The sequence below is a fragment of the Mytilus californianus genome, unplaced genomic scaffold, assembly GCF_021869535.1.
Source record: "Mytilus californianus isolate M0D057914Y unplaced genomic scaffold, xbMytCali1.0.p SCAF_9, whole genome shotgun sequence".
In the NCBI taxonomy this organism is placed as follows: domain Eukaryota; kingdom Metazoa; phylum Mollusca; class Bivalvia; order Mytilida; family Mytilidae; genus Mytilus; species Mytilus californianus.
In genome coordinates, this window is record NW_026262745.1 from 12110713 (window position 1) to 12128211 (window position 17499).

Here is a 17499-nt window from a genome sequence, read left to right on the forward strand (position 1 = left end):
CGGTAATAAGTCTAATTCGGTAGGGCACATGGCTCGAGAACACAGTAATTTCGTAGTGCATTTCTTTTAGACAATAAATTCGCCTGCTCTATTTCAAAAAGATTTTTACAGTGTAGTGTACTACTATTGGGACAAATAATATCAATTTAGAAACGTGCTGGAATTATTTCAGTGCGAATATTCACATCAATTGATCAATAAATACAATTGAGAAGGAATGCTTTTGCATGTCAAATTAATTATTATTTGATAAAGGAAGATCAATAATTCTTTAGAAATACCTTAAAAAATGAAATTCCAAAAGCAACGAAGTTTTTGTCATTTTTAAATCATTTAATTCTTAAAAAAGATATTCTAAATAGGTTAACATGAAGTAAAAAAAAAAAAAAAAAACGAAAACGAACAGTAAAAAAAATCCTAGTCAACTTTGTTTGAAGTAGAAGTTTAAGTTTAGCACAATTGAATATCTTGCAGAAATTTAAGCACCTCAATAGCACTCGTGTGAGAAAACAAATTAAGAGAAAGGTAGCTCAACATTTTTTTATTGGTTAAATTTCAATAATGTACTTTGCTGCTTACAGCCTATTCGGTCCCAGAATCATAGTCATTGCCGTTGATTTTCATTATCAAATATAATCCCGTGTGTGGACATGTATTTCTGCCTAATATATATTGTGCACTAAATAGTAACGGAGATGAAATTACAATGTAAAAAACCATGGTCGATTCCTACTAGATAAAACCCAGAATATTGACAATGCTATGCAAATCAAATAAACAAAAATACTTAATAGACTAGTTACTGCCATAGAACGTAATCTTATACAGGTCGTTTGTTTTACTTTTGAGAGTGAAATAAACCTTTATTCTGCACTGGTGAAATTTTTTCCACTGAGTTCTGCAAATATGTACAACTGTACATTGAGGCTAACAAAAGTCTTTTAATCCCAGTGCATTTTATTAGCTAAGATGCAATACCACAACTTGATTGGTCAATCAACTTATTGAACACACTAAGACACCCATTTTTAAGTGCCCTATTAAACGTAGTTGTCTGTTTTAATTACACATCAGGTCTTTCATATAATTCAAAATACATGTACCATTTATGTATGTTCATGAAAGGAGTAGGCCCGGTAAGACCTTTTTTTGGCCCCAAAATATAGCATTTCAAAAATTTGTTGAAAATGTAAACTTTCAGCTACTTATTGGAAAGAAGAATACTTTTGTTACATAAATATGGGCTGTTTTTGACAATACCGTGTACATGCATCAGGTACTAACATCATTATATCATGCAAAATTACTGAAATCTTCCAGTGTTAGCATTTGTGCTTATTTTTAGACGGTTTTTGTATAAAATGGAAGAGGCCGCACTTGTGTTCAGTCTTAATATTTAAATATATGTTGTATTTGATGATGATACATAACATATATAAAGGTTGAGACTGAACACGAATGCGGCCACTTCCATTTTAGACAAAACCCATCTGAAAAGTGAAATATTTGTGGCATATTTGATAGATTTTTCATATCTAAACCTTAATTTAGACGTCTTTAATGACCAAATTAGTTCAAATCTTTCACAGTAACATTAACTAATTGAATCAACTGAAGAAGACACTTCAGTTTTTAAGAAATTTCAAAAATCTTTCATCCAATGTACTTCAAATTTTATGCCGAAATAAGCTCTTACCGGACCTTCTCCTTTTATTATTGATTTTATCTTAAGAAACATATATATAATTATATAGGTATATGTGTATTTAAAAAGACGTAATATGATAAATGACTCGCCGATATTTGATACCTTATACAAATAGTTTATATTTAGGTAACACGTAAAAACATACTTATACTTAATTATTTTTAAAACTGGAAACTCCTAAATGAACACAAAAAAATCTAAGGAATTCACAATACCTTATCGAAACTAAATTAAAGGAATCAACAATAGTGTCAGATGTAATGCGATATCTTTTGCACAATAAAGATGGAGGGAAGTTATAGCAAACTATATTATTTTTCGATATATTTAACAATTTTAACCTTTTAGTTTCAAGATTAAATAATTGCACGGTGTTAAGAGTGTATTCGTTTTGAGTTGCACTCATTTCTTTTACGTAATTAATTGTTTTGTTTTTGTTTGTTTTTTATCAAAAGGTCAACTTCATAAGTAGATGGCTCAATAAACATTTCAATCTGGCTTTTGTTGGGGTTCGTGTTGCTCAGTCTTTAGTTTTCTATGTTGTGTTTTGTATACTGTTGTTTTTCTTTTGATCGTTGTTCGATTTTTCCAATGGCATTGTCAGCGAGTTTTCGACTTATGAGTTTGAATACCACTCTGATATCTTTCGCCTCTTTTCTTCTATTTATACAATGCAGGTATTGGTCGTATATGCTCCTGGATTTATTTACGACTTGTCTACACTAGCTTTGTAACTTGCCATATAGTTTAAAGTAATAATCAACAGTAGAATACTGATGTTCAAATCTAGTAAACCAATTTTGCATATGCAAATCACGTGAAAAAAAAGAAGGAATCGCAAGAACTTCAAAAAGAGCGAGACCGGATAAGTCGACAGGGTAAGAATCTCCTGATATGCATTCATTAACCTATTCCTAATTGTTCTGTCGGCCAGTTAAGAACTTGATTGGGTTCTGGGACCCAGCAAGTTCTAAAAAACTCATTAGAATTCAAAGCATTTCGGATTAGCATCACCCTCATATGAATCCAGACTCAGTCAAACTATCATTAGAGATTAGAACATAATTAAAAAAATCTAGATGTTATGCAGCAACTCATCATTTATAAATTAACCTATGATACGATTTCAGGGTGCACGATTCATCAGTCATGTGTTGTTTGTCTTACCACTTCGATTACTTTTGATAGTACATGTAGTTACGCATTATTTTAAGTATCTAATAAAGGCAACAGTAGTATACCGGTGTTCAAAAGTCATAAATCGATTGAGAGAAAACAAATCCGGGTTACAAACGAAAACCGAGGGAAACACATCAACTATTAGAGGAAAACTAAGGAACAACAGGAACACCGAAGTGATACAAAAACAAACGCCAACACACATAGAAACGAACTATTTGATAACAACTGCCACATCCCTGACTTGGTACAGGACATTTTAAGAAAAAATGGTGGGTTGAACCTTGTTTCATGGCATGCCAAACCTAACATTTTATTATTTCAACCTACGCATTTAATGGTTCTTGGTTTGCTAATTTTAATTCGCAAAGTCTTTCTCGGCGTAGTGTGTGTACGTTGTTGGAAGATGCGTAGAACCTTATATAACTCCTTGACCGGTGCATGCAGAAACATAGAATACAGAGAAGTAAGCCTAACTTGTATTGTAATCACAATTCTGATATGATACGTATAATAATTAATTTATTTGTTAATTTGGTTTATTTGTTTGTATTCTGTAAACGGATCGAATTCTTGTCTAGAAGGTTTTCAGTATATAGGAGCTAAACACTAAATGCATTATCCCAAGTATTGATCAGCTAAGTAGTATCGAAATTTAATGTTCATTAAAACGAAAAATTTTATAAAATGATAATTATTTTCATTGTAGACAATTCCTTATTCAGTCATCAGCAAGCAAAGACTTTGATATCACGGAGACGCAAAAAGCAGTCCCAGTGTTATATGTTATATGTATGCCTACAACAATCAAACTGACTCGAAGAGGTAAGTTTATTATGATATTGTCTTGAAAATAAGTATTGTTACATTAAAAATCAGTTTTAATGAAGCGCTCAACTAAGATATCCTAAATAATTACGAAAGATATCAGGCTTTTACATTAAGTACACTAGATGTGCAATTTATTCTCATCAAGCATATCAGAAGCGCTCGAATAAAAAGACCAAGTCAATCATTTAAAAACATTAAAACCAAGAAAATATGTTCAAAGGACACCATGCCCAGTTCTCAAATTTATATGTCCTGGTTCAGTTAACCGTGACATCGGGGTCAACAGTGTAATTTGAATTAACTGTAAAAATTCCACATGGGTACTAAGTTTTAAGTCGTTGGGACGCTTCTTAACCAATAACAATAATATGTGAATGTCCTAATTCAAAATTATCAGGGAATTGTGAAATGAGCGTCAAAACTTTAATGTGGTATATGATATTAAAAGTTCACACTATAATCAAGTTCATGCGAACACAAATTGTTCAAATAAAACTTGATCCTGATACGGGACGGGCTAACGGAATGACGGACGCATAGACCAGAACACGTAATGCCCGTCAAAGGCGGGACAAAAAAAACAATAACTCTTACAGTTGTTATGACAATGAAAATCTAAGTATTAAACACAATGTTTTGTTGAATAAAATATTCTTGTGTTATCTACTTGGGGCCTAAGAAGAGGCAGACATTGTAGCATTTAGGTGTGCCCACAGTCAGTACACATATATAACACTATGTAGACATGCATAAAGCTATGGGGGTAAGCGACATATACCCATACAAGACACATGAACCTATCAGTATTCACCGATTAGAATAAAAATATGAACCTTTTAATTGGTTTGTAAATTGTAGCTTTTATTTCCCTTTATAATTCTAATAAAGACTTGTTCCGTGTATCTTGAGCATGCTGATATAAACCATTGATATAACTTCATAGATCGAAATACAAACTGAAGGTCTCAATCATTACCCCATCCAAAACAATGTTTCATATGTACTTTAAAAGTCAGAATAACTTTTAAGCACAATTTGATGTATTAGTAAGTATGTATTTTCATTTTTCAGCTTTCCATAGATCGTGCATACAAAAATCTTTAGACAACAAACAGGAGTGTCCATTGTGGAGGACACAGCTTTGTTCTTCATGTATGGAATGTAGTTTGTAAAACTATGGAGAGAGAAGAAAACGAACCCTTTCCAAAAATACCTTTAAAAACTGTAGACTGAAAGGCGAAGAAAGAGTTGGTGAAATTGTTGAACACCAAATACTTTATCAACAACATTATCTTGAATGGAAATGAAAAATATCTTAACTAAGCGAAAATTTTCAAAAAAAAACCCATGAAAACGAAAAATAAAAGAAAAGAGGAGAGTAACTGATATGTAAAGAAGGAAGACAATGTATATGCCGTCACGAGTAACAAATCTTGACCATGCAAGTAAACATTCATAATGACTGAAAAGAAGCATATGATAAAACATACATAGATTTGACGATAACATACATAAAACTTTCGTAAAAGGAAAGATAACTGGAATTCTATTTTTTGTTAATTTTCTGTTATGTATTGATATGGATGCTTCCCAAAAGTCTCAATTGAGTCAAATATAAACACTTTCATAATCAATGTTTAGATATGAACACCATTATAACAAATATCAAGATACATGTATTGTTGAGTTAAGTAAAATTCTAATGGATTTAAATAAAGCTATTCGTAAATTTCATAACCATTCCGTTGAGTTTACCCTTCATAACATGCAATATTTTACGTTATGATCCGCCTATAGGTAGGCAACGTTTTACTAATTGTTAAATAAAGGCAACAGTAGTATACAGCTGGTCAATAGTCATAAATCGAATAGGCGAACACAAATCCGGGTCACAAATGCTTCAATATAATCTTGAAGAGATAGTTCACATCGCAGTAAGTTTTGAAAAAATCTTTTTTTTGAGTAGTTCGCGTAAGGCGCCGAATTTATAGGCGAACTGGAATGGTTTCAGTTCGAATATTAACATTAATTCATACCAATAAATACAATTAAAGAAAAATGTTATTGCATGTCTATAATTCCAATTATTTGTACCGTGTTTATCTAAACACAGAATTAAACGAGCGGTGACCTCTCCACAGTACATCTGATAGTACGTGCCTGCAAGTAATACGTGTATCTCCACGTTATAGTAGAGATGACCAGGATATTGACGAACGAACGTATCTCGACGAACATGCGTTATAGGAGCGGTAATTGTATGTTTACAAAACGTACTTTAAACTTAACGATGTTATTATTTGGATGGCATGTAATCATGATAATAGAACGACACGCATAAACCATAACGATGTTAAAAATGTTTTCATAATAATTATTTAGCCTTTTCATCTTAATTTGGGTTTTTAATGTAAAATTATAATATCAGGTAAAAATGTTTTTGTCAGACCTCGAAATTGAAAGTATAATCTTTTTTCTTTTGTTTAACTATTGTTAACCAATAAAAATTCACAAAAGAAATAATTGTGCTTTGGTACTGGCTGTTATCAAAGGGAGACGATTCAATATCAGTCTCAATGTGTTTTAATCACAGGGGAGATCAATCGTGTTACATGAAGAGTTATCTCATCAACTATAGTCTATTTTTAAAAACATCTTTTTAGTAATTATTTTGCTTACCCATGTTTTATAATTAGTTTCTCACTTTGGGCCCGCAAAGTAAACTTTAATAAAAACCCTTAATATTGATTTGCTATGTAATCTTTGTGGATTTTGTTAAAAAGATTCATTATAGGGTAATAAGGGCGCCATCAAATAAATAAGTAAGAATGACAATTTAAGACATTGAAACATTAAAAATTCAATTGAGTGTATGAAAGTCTGATTCTTATTCAATTTATGCTATAGAAAATTTTAAAATTTATTGAAAGAATATTTATTGAAAGAATATTTATTGAAAGAATATTTATTGAAAGAGTACATTATTATTATTTTGACAACAAATTTGTGAAGAGATATTTTGTATTGTTTTTGTGTGCGGTTGAGGCCATATATATAGTTGACAGTAAAAAAATACGCATGCGAGTTAAAAACGAGATGTGTTAAAAAAAATGGCCATTATTAAAGCAAAAGTCGTGACTCGTAATTTTTGCATATAGGAAACAAATCAGGTAGTATAATATAATTTATGGCCAAATGATGGGTTGTTAATGGGTGCGAGTCATTGTGACACTGATAAGGGGGTGGACAGAACTATGGGAACTCTGGAATGAGAGGGCTGGAAATGGGAATTGGGTGGATGGAAGCTGGAGTCAGGGTGGTGTTAACCGTGAGGAGAGGGTTGTTAAAACAGGGATAATTCATGCTTGACGAAAAAATAGGAGTGCAGAGGAACTGAATACGGAGTGAAGTAGGAGTTTGGGGGAGGGAACTGGGAATCAATTCCCTGTCCACCCCCTCACTGATAGCCATAAAAGAAAAGGTTGTGGGGTCATGTATGTAGCAGTGAAAACAATATATAATAAGTAATTTATATATTTATAATTTAATTTCATTTTTATCGAGTAGAAATGGAGCATTGAATGACTTCAATAATTACCCGTTTTAAGAACGCATATGGCAAATGCACTACCCTCATAGGGAGATTTTGGAGCTGACTATACAGTCCTCGCCCAATCTGCCCTGCATAGCGCCTTTTCGAGCTTTTCAATAATTTAATTCCATATTATAATTCCAAACCAATTATATTAAATGATTAAGTCTCTTAACGAAGGTTATAATTGATTAGCAACGATGCAAATACTAAACTTTAGAACATAAATAAATATCTTTAACAAATGTATTCAAAATAGCCATATCTAATCAATTGAACAAATATGTACTGAATATGTATCATGTAAATCGTCAAATATAGAAGCTAGCAATTTATATTTTTAAACAAGGGAAACAACAATTACATAATTATCCTGTCTGCCAAATGTATTTAGGAAAAAATTGTTTTTGTAAAAATTACTAATTAAAAAAAAAACACACACTGAAGCTAACATGTTTTTTAATTGAAACAACTTTATTGTTAATAAACAACCAGAAACAAACACTGTTTTTAAAACAAACTATATACTACGAACGACAACTCGAACTAGTATGTTACTCATATTTGTTGATAATATAAACAAAAATTGATTAAAAAAAAGCGGTTATATGTAGCAATTAATCAAAATCTGAATGCCGTAGTAAAAATCATTAGGAATTTGATCTGCTTTGCCGCCGGGAGATGCCGATGAGTGAACTTGTACAAAATCATGTTTTCATGGGAAGTGATGAATTGTCCTAACCAAAATAACAATTAATTCAGATATAGCAATATATCTAACATTCCTATCATATGTTGATACCACGATAATACATTGATAATACTGTCTTGTTAAATATACCTTATTGTCAAAGAATGCAGCAATAGTGTCGTCATCGACGGCCAAAGAAAATATGGTGATGATAGAGCATGCAATTCCGGAAATTGACCGTCTCCAAAAATATTAAATTCTAAAATTGAGTTATTGGCCATTTTCGCGCCAGACGACTATTGAAAAGGCTACATAATATATATAAAAGACTTTTTAAAGTCTCCGTAAGTGTAACATATCTACTACGATACAATGAGATTATTATTGTTGAAACCATAATGAAATGTACATCACAAATAGGATTATTTGAGTGCACCGACGACTTTCGCAATGCTAAAACAAATATTGATTCAGGATTTGGAAGATTTGAAACAATTTATAAAATTATAAGATTACTAAATAACTGTTGTCGGTTTGTATGTTTGTTCAATGTTTTTTATTGGGTATTAAAGTTTCAACCCTCTCCCCCACACCCCGCCAAGTGTGACTGGGGAATAGAAATAAAGTCATTACATGTCTTCTTCCGATCCGCAGTAAAACCTTTTCCAAAGTGGGGCGCCCGTTTGGCAATGCAGGATGTACAAGTACAAGTCCGCAGCTACGTCCGGACAGAATGGGGATGTTAAATCTGATGCCTCATGTAGAGAGATTGTCAAACCCTTGCAACAATTTTATGAGAGGTATACGTATGTAGCCTTTTGCAAGGATAAATTTCTTTTCCAATATATACCTTCAATTTGCAAATGTAATCTAAACTTACCCGACCTACGGGCTCTATTACTTTGTATTTATTGTTAATTTGTTCTCGTCCTAAACATGGATGAACTATTTGCAACTGGACGTTTAGAAACAAACAATAGATCAATCAATCAATCAAATTTCAAACAAACAAATCTTTCAGTTTACAAAACAAAAAAACAAAAAACATATAGTATTTTGAACTAGTTAAAAATAATGATTTCGGGGTGTTTTTTATTTATCATATTTGCCAACCTCTGAGGATGGCAAAACTTATTAGGTGTAAAATAATACTAGTCATGAGAGTAAATAACATTTTTTAAAAGGGATTTAAATTGACACAAGGGTCCATTTATAACGCACACGAAGACAACTTCAAATAATTACAACTATATAAATTTTAATCCTCTCCAATTTGCACATACTCATGGCATCCTCTGACATGTTTTTTGTTTTTTTGCGATTGTTGAAATACGTTTCAATTATTTAAGTATTTCAAGTTACACTGACTTCACAAAATACCCAGAAGACAAATGATATGATCAGTAATAAATATTATTTAGATGATGGTACGTCAACTTTTTTTATTTCGGAATGTTGATATATTGCCTTTCCGTTTTGCTAAGCTCACGTGGAAAAATATGGTATTTCTGTCCTCCCAATAATAAACCTATAGGTCTTGTTTTATAAACTTTTAGAATGTAGAAACTATTTCGGCTAGTTATATACCTATTGGTATAGTGTAGAAAACAGTTAACATGAAATCACTGGCAAATAAGTTATTTTGTACCTATCAAAAACTTAAGCTTTGTCCCAATTTCAACATGAGTAGAGAACAAGCCATAGTAGTTTGAAACATGTCACAAAAATTAGTAGCCGTAAGTGTGTTTAAATCAAAATTTCAAAATGATATTCTCCTTATCTTATCAGATTTTACCATAATGTGATACATGTACTCAGCAAGGTGAAACGTACTTTATATCAATGTGTACGCGTGAGTAGGATGATCTGGTCCAACTTTCCCATTTTTACCAAGAAAGTTGGACCCTAACCAGTATGCAACTCAGGTGACGTGGTCTGTTGGATAATTTGAACGTTTTTACATGAGTCTGTTGTTGTTTTCGGTCTGTAAACTCGTTGATTTCCGTATAAATTTGCAATTAGTAAATGTAATGAGCATCAAAGATGCAATAGCCGAGTTGCAACTACAATTTGATTATCAATATATCAATGTACTTAACTTTAATTTCTTTTGAAGTATCAACTTTTTATCACAAAATATTCGTAAAAAACTCTTTTGTCTACACATCTTTTTTTTTTAATTTGGGCCGAGGTTCTCTACATCTAGCCTAATTCGATTGGTCTGGGGGCATAAGCCAACTAAAATTAGTGAAAAAAAACTGATTTGAAATTGATCATCAATCATATCAATATAAAAAGCGTCAATATCTATGCTATCACCCTTGTATTAACTCCGTAACTCATTTAAACCTCATTGTCAAAACAGAGTCTTGTATATCGAATGCACCTTTTTTTCTATTGTAGAAAACATTACATTATTAATCATCAATTCAACGTGAGGAGTTAGCTATACAGAGACAGGAAATATCTCATGTAAACTTAATACAGACGATGTGAATTACTTAACTTCAACATGCGTTTTTATGTTAGATTTATGTTTTTAATGTACTATGTATAAACAGCAGCTCCCGTTTCGTACGATTCGTCAAGTTACGCATTCGTTCGTCAATATCCTGGTCATCTCTAGATAAACCTTCCTAGTACATTCAGAACGACCGATGAAGTTATTCCAATCAAAACAAGCTTATCAACATCTCATTTAAAAGAAACAAAAAACGAAAACATATAGATTGAATAATGAAATATTTACAATGTACATATAGTGTGAAAAAGTATCCTCACACATAAAACAAAACAATACATATCGCATGCAAGACATCAAATTCACATTATTCCAGCATCTATCGCGGCAGTTGCACTAGACGAAAGAGTGCAGATGTAGTATAAATAAATTTAACATGTTCTTTGAATAACGATTACAGAGAAATTTACGAGTTACTTGAGTATACATCAAATAGAAACATAACTCGAAGAGTATGGAATGTAACCTCGAATGAAGTGAATTGAATGGCAAAGCGAGTCTTTAAGACAGCTGGCATTTGTAATACAGGAGCGCCAAGCATAACCAAGAACAGTAGTGTGTTACATCGGAATAGTTCTTTATTCGGGACATGTTTAACGCTGACCCAGCCAATGTCAAACAATAGGTAAACTCAAGTATACCTACTCTTCAATTAATTATCATTTACTTAGGGATATGTTTTGGCCACGAGCATTACTGAAGAAACATTTATTGTCGATATGCGCATCTGGTGCAGATCAATTGGTACCTTTAATGTGATAACTTCGAGTAAAAAAAAAACATTTGCAAACTAAACATGTATAAAAAAAAACTTTAAATGGATAAGCAAAAAAAATGATTCGTCCAACCGACAAGAGGGCTGTTAAGTTATCTATTTTGTTTCAAGGCTGCCTGAGAACTCACGTAATAATTTTGTGACAAGAAAGTAATGGGTGAAATTCTATATTGCCCCTACATATACTGTAACATGTTGCTAAGGCAAAAACCACTATCTCGAAGGTGATGAGGACGTCTGTGGGTCAATTGATAACAAATGAAAGTGATACAAAATAAACATTCTCAATTTTATGTAAAACCAATTGTCAATGCAATTAACTGCAGCCAAACAAACGTTCTGAATTCACTTTAGACGATATTCGGGATCACTAACGTCGAAATTGACAGACCTGTTATATCAATCAAACGAAGGCTCTCAAAACAGCCTGATAAGAAAAATTGCAGACGGCGATAAATTTAGACAAACAAAAGTGATAAAAGTGTCAACAGACAGCTGCAGGATCATAAACACGTTCACAAACTTTAATTTATGAACATATTAATACTCATCAATTTGTTGAAAGATGATCAATGAACCTGATTTTGAAAATACCTTTTAAAATTAGAGTTTCAATAGCAAGGAATATTTAGTCATTTTTAAATCGTTTCATGTCTAAAAAAGGTTATATTTGTTAATGTGAGAACAACAACCTCACAAATGAAATAAGAGCAGCCAACACCGTATAAATTAACCTTGCTTGAGAGACCTTCAACTTAAATGTTAGCACAATGGAAAAAATCGAATATGTTGCCGAAATTTAATTATTTTAATTAAAATTATCATTTTCGCTTTCTTTCACATCATATAGAAAGAATTCCAAAATATGATATAGCTTGAAAACTTATGAAAAAGTCCTGGTGTTAGACAACAAATTAGGGGGAATTATTTAACTTTGTTTTGACATATCAATTATGCAGAATCAGAATTGTTCCGACACTTTGTTGCTTACAATCTATCAGGCCCGATAACGCCAATTTGTATCTTTCATTGTCAGATGTAGTCCCTTGTGTGGACATGCATTCCGTTCTTATATTATATGCAATTAGGATATATAGAAATGCAATTACACTATTAACAATTTTGGTCGATTCTTGAAAGCTGAAATTCAGAATATCGTTAATTCTATGCAAATCGTACATCTAAATGATTGATTGGTAGTTGTCAAAGATATGGAAAACGTCATTTGAAATGGGTCGTTTTGTGCACTTCGCTAGTGTAAAATTGTCCACTGAATTCATGTATACGTGTACGAAGGGGGATATAAAGTATGTCGTTTAATACCAGTGCTTTTTAAAAGTCAATATTTAACCAAAATTTAAGCGGTCAATCCATTTATCGAGGGCAGTTACCAATTTGTAACTGACCAAATGATTTATACGTACATACCCGTTTTCATTAGAAAGTGAAATCTTCTAGTTAATTTTATTCAACGTACATGTACCGTATAATTATTTAATAACATGCATTGATATTTAATGGTTTTGTCTTACGAAATATATATATATAAAACAGAAATAATATGATCTGATATGACACGTTGATAATTTAAACCTTATTCCTGGGATTTAAACTTAGTTAACACGAACAAAATTACTCCTTGATATTTTTAAATTGGAAAGTCCTTAATAAACACAGAAAATGTCGATCAATTTCCATAATAACCAGATAGAAGGAAACCAGCAAGGTTTTCAGACGTAATTTCGATATCATTTTAACATTAAGACATGGATGTAAGTAATAGAAAAATATATTTCAATTATAGTTTCTTTTTCTGGTATATTTTACCATTTTGAATATCTTTATTAATAGAGATTAAGTAATTACATAATGTTGAGAGTGTAGTCAGTACAAGTTGTACGTATTTACTTTTAATGCACTGGTTTATGATAATTTGTGTTCTATCGAATAGGCAACATCATTAGAAATAGAAAATGGAAACAAAGCTTCAAAAATATCAGTAGTCCGAAGCGTTTGGTTAACCTTCATCAGGAACGCTCAAAGCCGAATATTTGAAACCCAAGGATGAAGAACAGAAACAGTCAAAGAGCTATATGTCAAAAAGGTTCATTCAAAAATACCCTCATGCAATTCCAGACTAAACTAAACTGTGAATAGAGATTATGAAACAATCCAAAGAGCTAAAGACTTGTTCGTAATGGAATGCCTCATGTCTCCATTGTAATTAAACAATCATGCGCGATCGATTACACAAGCAATTTCTTGTTTGTCATACTGATTTGATTAGTTTTGATTATTCAGGTATATTTTTAAAATATTTTTATTGTTTTAGCCTGGACACATTATAGTACTTATTGTGGTTATTGTAATCGGCATAGTATTATTCATCGGTGTATGTGCATGTTGCATGAAGATGTGTGACACCTTATTTACTTGTTGCTCTTACTTGAAAGGTAAATATAGATCTAAAAGAACAGACAACAGAGAAGTAAGTTTAAATAACCACTAACCATATTTTAATCTAAAACCGTTTTAAAACTAATCAAAGAAGTTTGGAAAAAAATATTTGTTTTAATGTTACCGATGAATTAAAGAAAATTTTAGACATTTTAATTATTTTCAACGAATGCATGAACATGCAGTACGTGTTTTGATATACATTTTATCAATTTTCGCTTAATATATTAAAGTTTACTTCGCATATTTCAGATTTTCAAAAATGTTTTTGCACAAAAGCTAGACATTATGAATTAAGAAAAGAAGTTAACAAAATTAGCATATCACTGATTGAAAGTTTAATATAAGCAAAATACTTAAATTTATCTCTTTTTTGTGTGTTTTCTCTTATTCTTTTAATGCATCAAATCTTTATCTAGAATTTTGTTTCCTTCAGTATTAAAGAGCTGAACACTATATACGTATTCTTAAGTGTTGCATAGCTATGAAGTATCTAAACTATTTTTTCATTGAAACACAGAATTGGATAAACATGTAATAATAAAAAATACTTTCATTGTAGAAAATTCGTTATTCTGGCTTCAGCAGGCAAATGTTACAACATCAATCAACTGAGACGCAAAAGGTAGTCCCAATGTTATATGCTAAGCCTACTACAATAAAACTGACTCGAACGGGTACGTTTATAAATATAATGTCTCCAAAAATAAGGCAACTTAAATACTTTCAACTTTGATATATAAAAAGTTATGAATGAAACCATGCTTATACATTTAGTACATCACAAGCGCATTTCGTCTGCATAAAACTTGTTGAACCAACGGTTGGAAGGCCAAAGTAAAAAGGGTTTGAAAAAAACCTTAAAACTAGAATATATGTCAATAGGATATCATGCTCAGCTCGAACAATTATACACCAATGATCAGTAAAAAGGTGGTCAAATCGTGATATTGGGATAAATTTTTAAAATCGTCTCATAATGAACATGTCTACTAAGTTTAAAGTTGAATATGGCCACAAATTCATTGTTAAATAACGTAAGCAACAATTTTAACCTTATACGGAAATTATCAATTCCAAACGGATACACAGACATACTGACGGACGCAAGACGACCGGACATGCCAGAAAATAAAATAAAAAAGTCTAAACAGTTATTTCGACCTTAAAAATATAATTATTTTGAATGTTTATATTTTTTGTCTTATAGAATCTACTTGCGTTATCTGTTTGGAGCCTAAGGATGAAGCAGACATTGTCGCACTTAGGTGTGCCCACAGTAAGTATTACTGTATATTACAATTTACACATGCTTAAAAATATGGAGTACACGACAATGATTCACCCAATGATCAGTAATCATCATTTAAAAAACGCGTTTGAATCTTTAAATTGTGAGTAAACTATCAAATGTTTTTGTTATTCTTTTAAGGACATCTGATGCATACTTGTCCAGTGTACTAGCTCCGTCTTATACAGACCGAAATTTAAACAATACAACGAAGATCTCAAATATTTGCGCGAATCCAAATAACTTTTGAAATGGAATAGTACTTAAAAACCCATGTAATGTAGCTTTCATATTAGTAGATATTTGTATAAGTAAGTATGTATTTCATTTTTTAGCTTTCCATGGATCGTGCATAAGGAAATCTTTAAACAACAAACAGGAATGTCCAGTGTGTAGGACACCGCTTTATACTTTATTTATGGAAAATGTAGTATAAAACTACAGAGAGAAAACGAAACCTTCCACAATATCTTTCAAATTTGTAATATGAAGGGCGAAGACACAATTGGAAGAAAATGCTGAACACCACATACTTTATCATCTAAAGTAGACTGAATGATAGCTTACGTATTCGTTCAATTGTAAATGAAATGATTCAGAACTATGAAAAGAGAAAGAAAAGAAAAAGGAATGAATGATAAATATACAGCAAGAAGACATTGGAGAACATGTTTAACCTTACCATAGACGAATTCATGGTCTGCAGCATAGATTTCACCACCATTCACCTGTGTGAAGGGAAAATAAGCAACATATATATATGTGTATAATATGACGCAGGTTTCTTCAAAAGTGATGATTTTCTAAAAATTAATTGACATTTCACAGTGATATCATACTTTAACTTTGTTTAAACCTGTTTATTTACTTTTGACTTTAATTATTTATCCCTTGTAATTTTTTATTAACTGTGTATTTGCATTCAGGTGTCACAGGTCAAATTTATTCGTTCATTGTGTGTTAATTTAAGTTTTTTGATTGAGTTAAGCCTTCCAATTGATATTTTATAGTGTGTTTTTCTATGTTGTGATGTCATACTATTGTTTCAGAAAAGGTAGAAGGTTTGGTACCATTAAAACGTTTAATCCCGCTGCAAATGTTTGCACTGTCCTAAGTCAGGAATCTGATTACAGTAGTTGTCGTCTGTTTATGTAGTTCATACGTGTTTCTCGTTTCTCGTTTTTATATAGATTGGACCGTTGGTTTTTCCGTTTGAATGGTTTTACACTAGTAATTTTTTGGGACCCTTTATAGCTTGCTGTTCGGTGTGAGCCAATGCTCCGTGTTGAAGGCCGTACCTTGACCTATAATGGTTTACTTTTATAAATTGTAACTTGGATGGAGAGTTGTCTCATTGGCACTCATACCACATCTTCCTATATCTAACCAAAAAAAATCACAAATAACAAAGCGATTAAACAAACATTTTAGTATGTGTTGTAGTTTATTGCATAAAGATTGATTGAAATCACTCAAAGATACATGCCTTTCACTTGGTAAATATTTTTTTTATAAAATTCAGATATCATAGAAGCCAATATCTTCTATAATTCTAAGTTAAATAACATAGCATTTATAAAAAAATATTAAAAAATCTTAAGTAGGATACCAAGGACCAAATCCTCGATTATTACTTTAGATAACAGATTGTAATTATATATAGAAACAAATTTTATATCGATGACGACACTCAGATATGAGACGACTATATATCGCACATATTATTTTAAATGAGAAGATTAAAGACAACAGATAAAAAAAACAACATATTTATCAATTTAAAGTATAAATCGTCAAAGTTTGTTTTAGTACTTTTTTTTTAAATATCAGTAACATAAACAGTAAAATGAACCTTTTACAGTGTGTCGAGTAAACATACACAATGGAAAAATAAAACGGAAGTTGAATTAATAAAAGAAACACTTATATTTTTAAGCTTCAGAAATTCCCGAGTTGCAAAGAAACAGTTCATTAATAGTGATGATGCAATAAAAAAGACGGCGCAGTTCGAGTGAGATATTTTTAATAGTTACTTTAGCGAATAAAGCATTTAATGTTTGTAATTAAAAATGTTTTATTGTCCCATAAATTTAAATCGTCACGTTTTGTGCTTTATCAACATATATTTATTCATATACACCGAAGGAAACAATGCTTGATATATACATGTGTAAATATAAGACCCACCGTGACCTAAAGACAGGCCAAGTAAGTCTAAATACGGGCCACTAAATCTATGTTTTTATATATGATTCGACTAAAGGTTTTGCATTTTATTAATCAAATTTCTTACAAATACATTGTAACAATTGTAACAATTATTTGGCTTGCCAGCTGTTTTTCTTTACTCGAGCACAATTTTGTTGCCGGTCAAGTTATATCGTGTTCAGGATTAAGCTTCCAACTTACTTTTCATAACTAACTTACTGGTGCTCTGGTGATCAAGATAAAACA

General features: G+C 31.5%; 1 protein-coding gene across 1 annotated transcript; it reads left to right on the plus strand.

Annotated features, from left to right (window-relative positions):
- Positions 1–13001: 13001 nt before the first annotated feature.
- On the plus strand, positions 13002–16145 carry LOC127715516 (uncharacterized). The gene is made up of 5 exons (XM_052221574.1): positions 13002–13069; positions 13630–13785; positions 14317–14431; positions 14965–15033; positions 15381–16145. Exons 1-5 carry the CDS (start codon positions 13064–13066, stop codon positions 15479–15481), a joined length of 447 nt encoding a protein of 148 aa, XP_052077534.1. The 5' UTR covers positions 13002–13063; the 3' UTR covers positions 15482–16145.
- The last annotated feature ends 1354 nt before the right edge of the window (positions 16146–17499 follow it).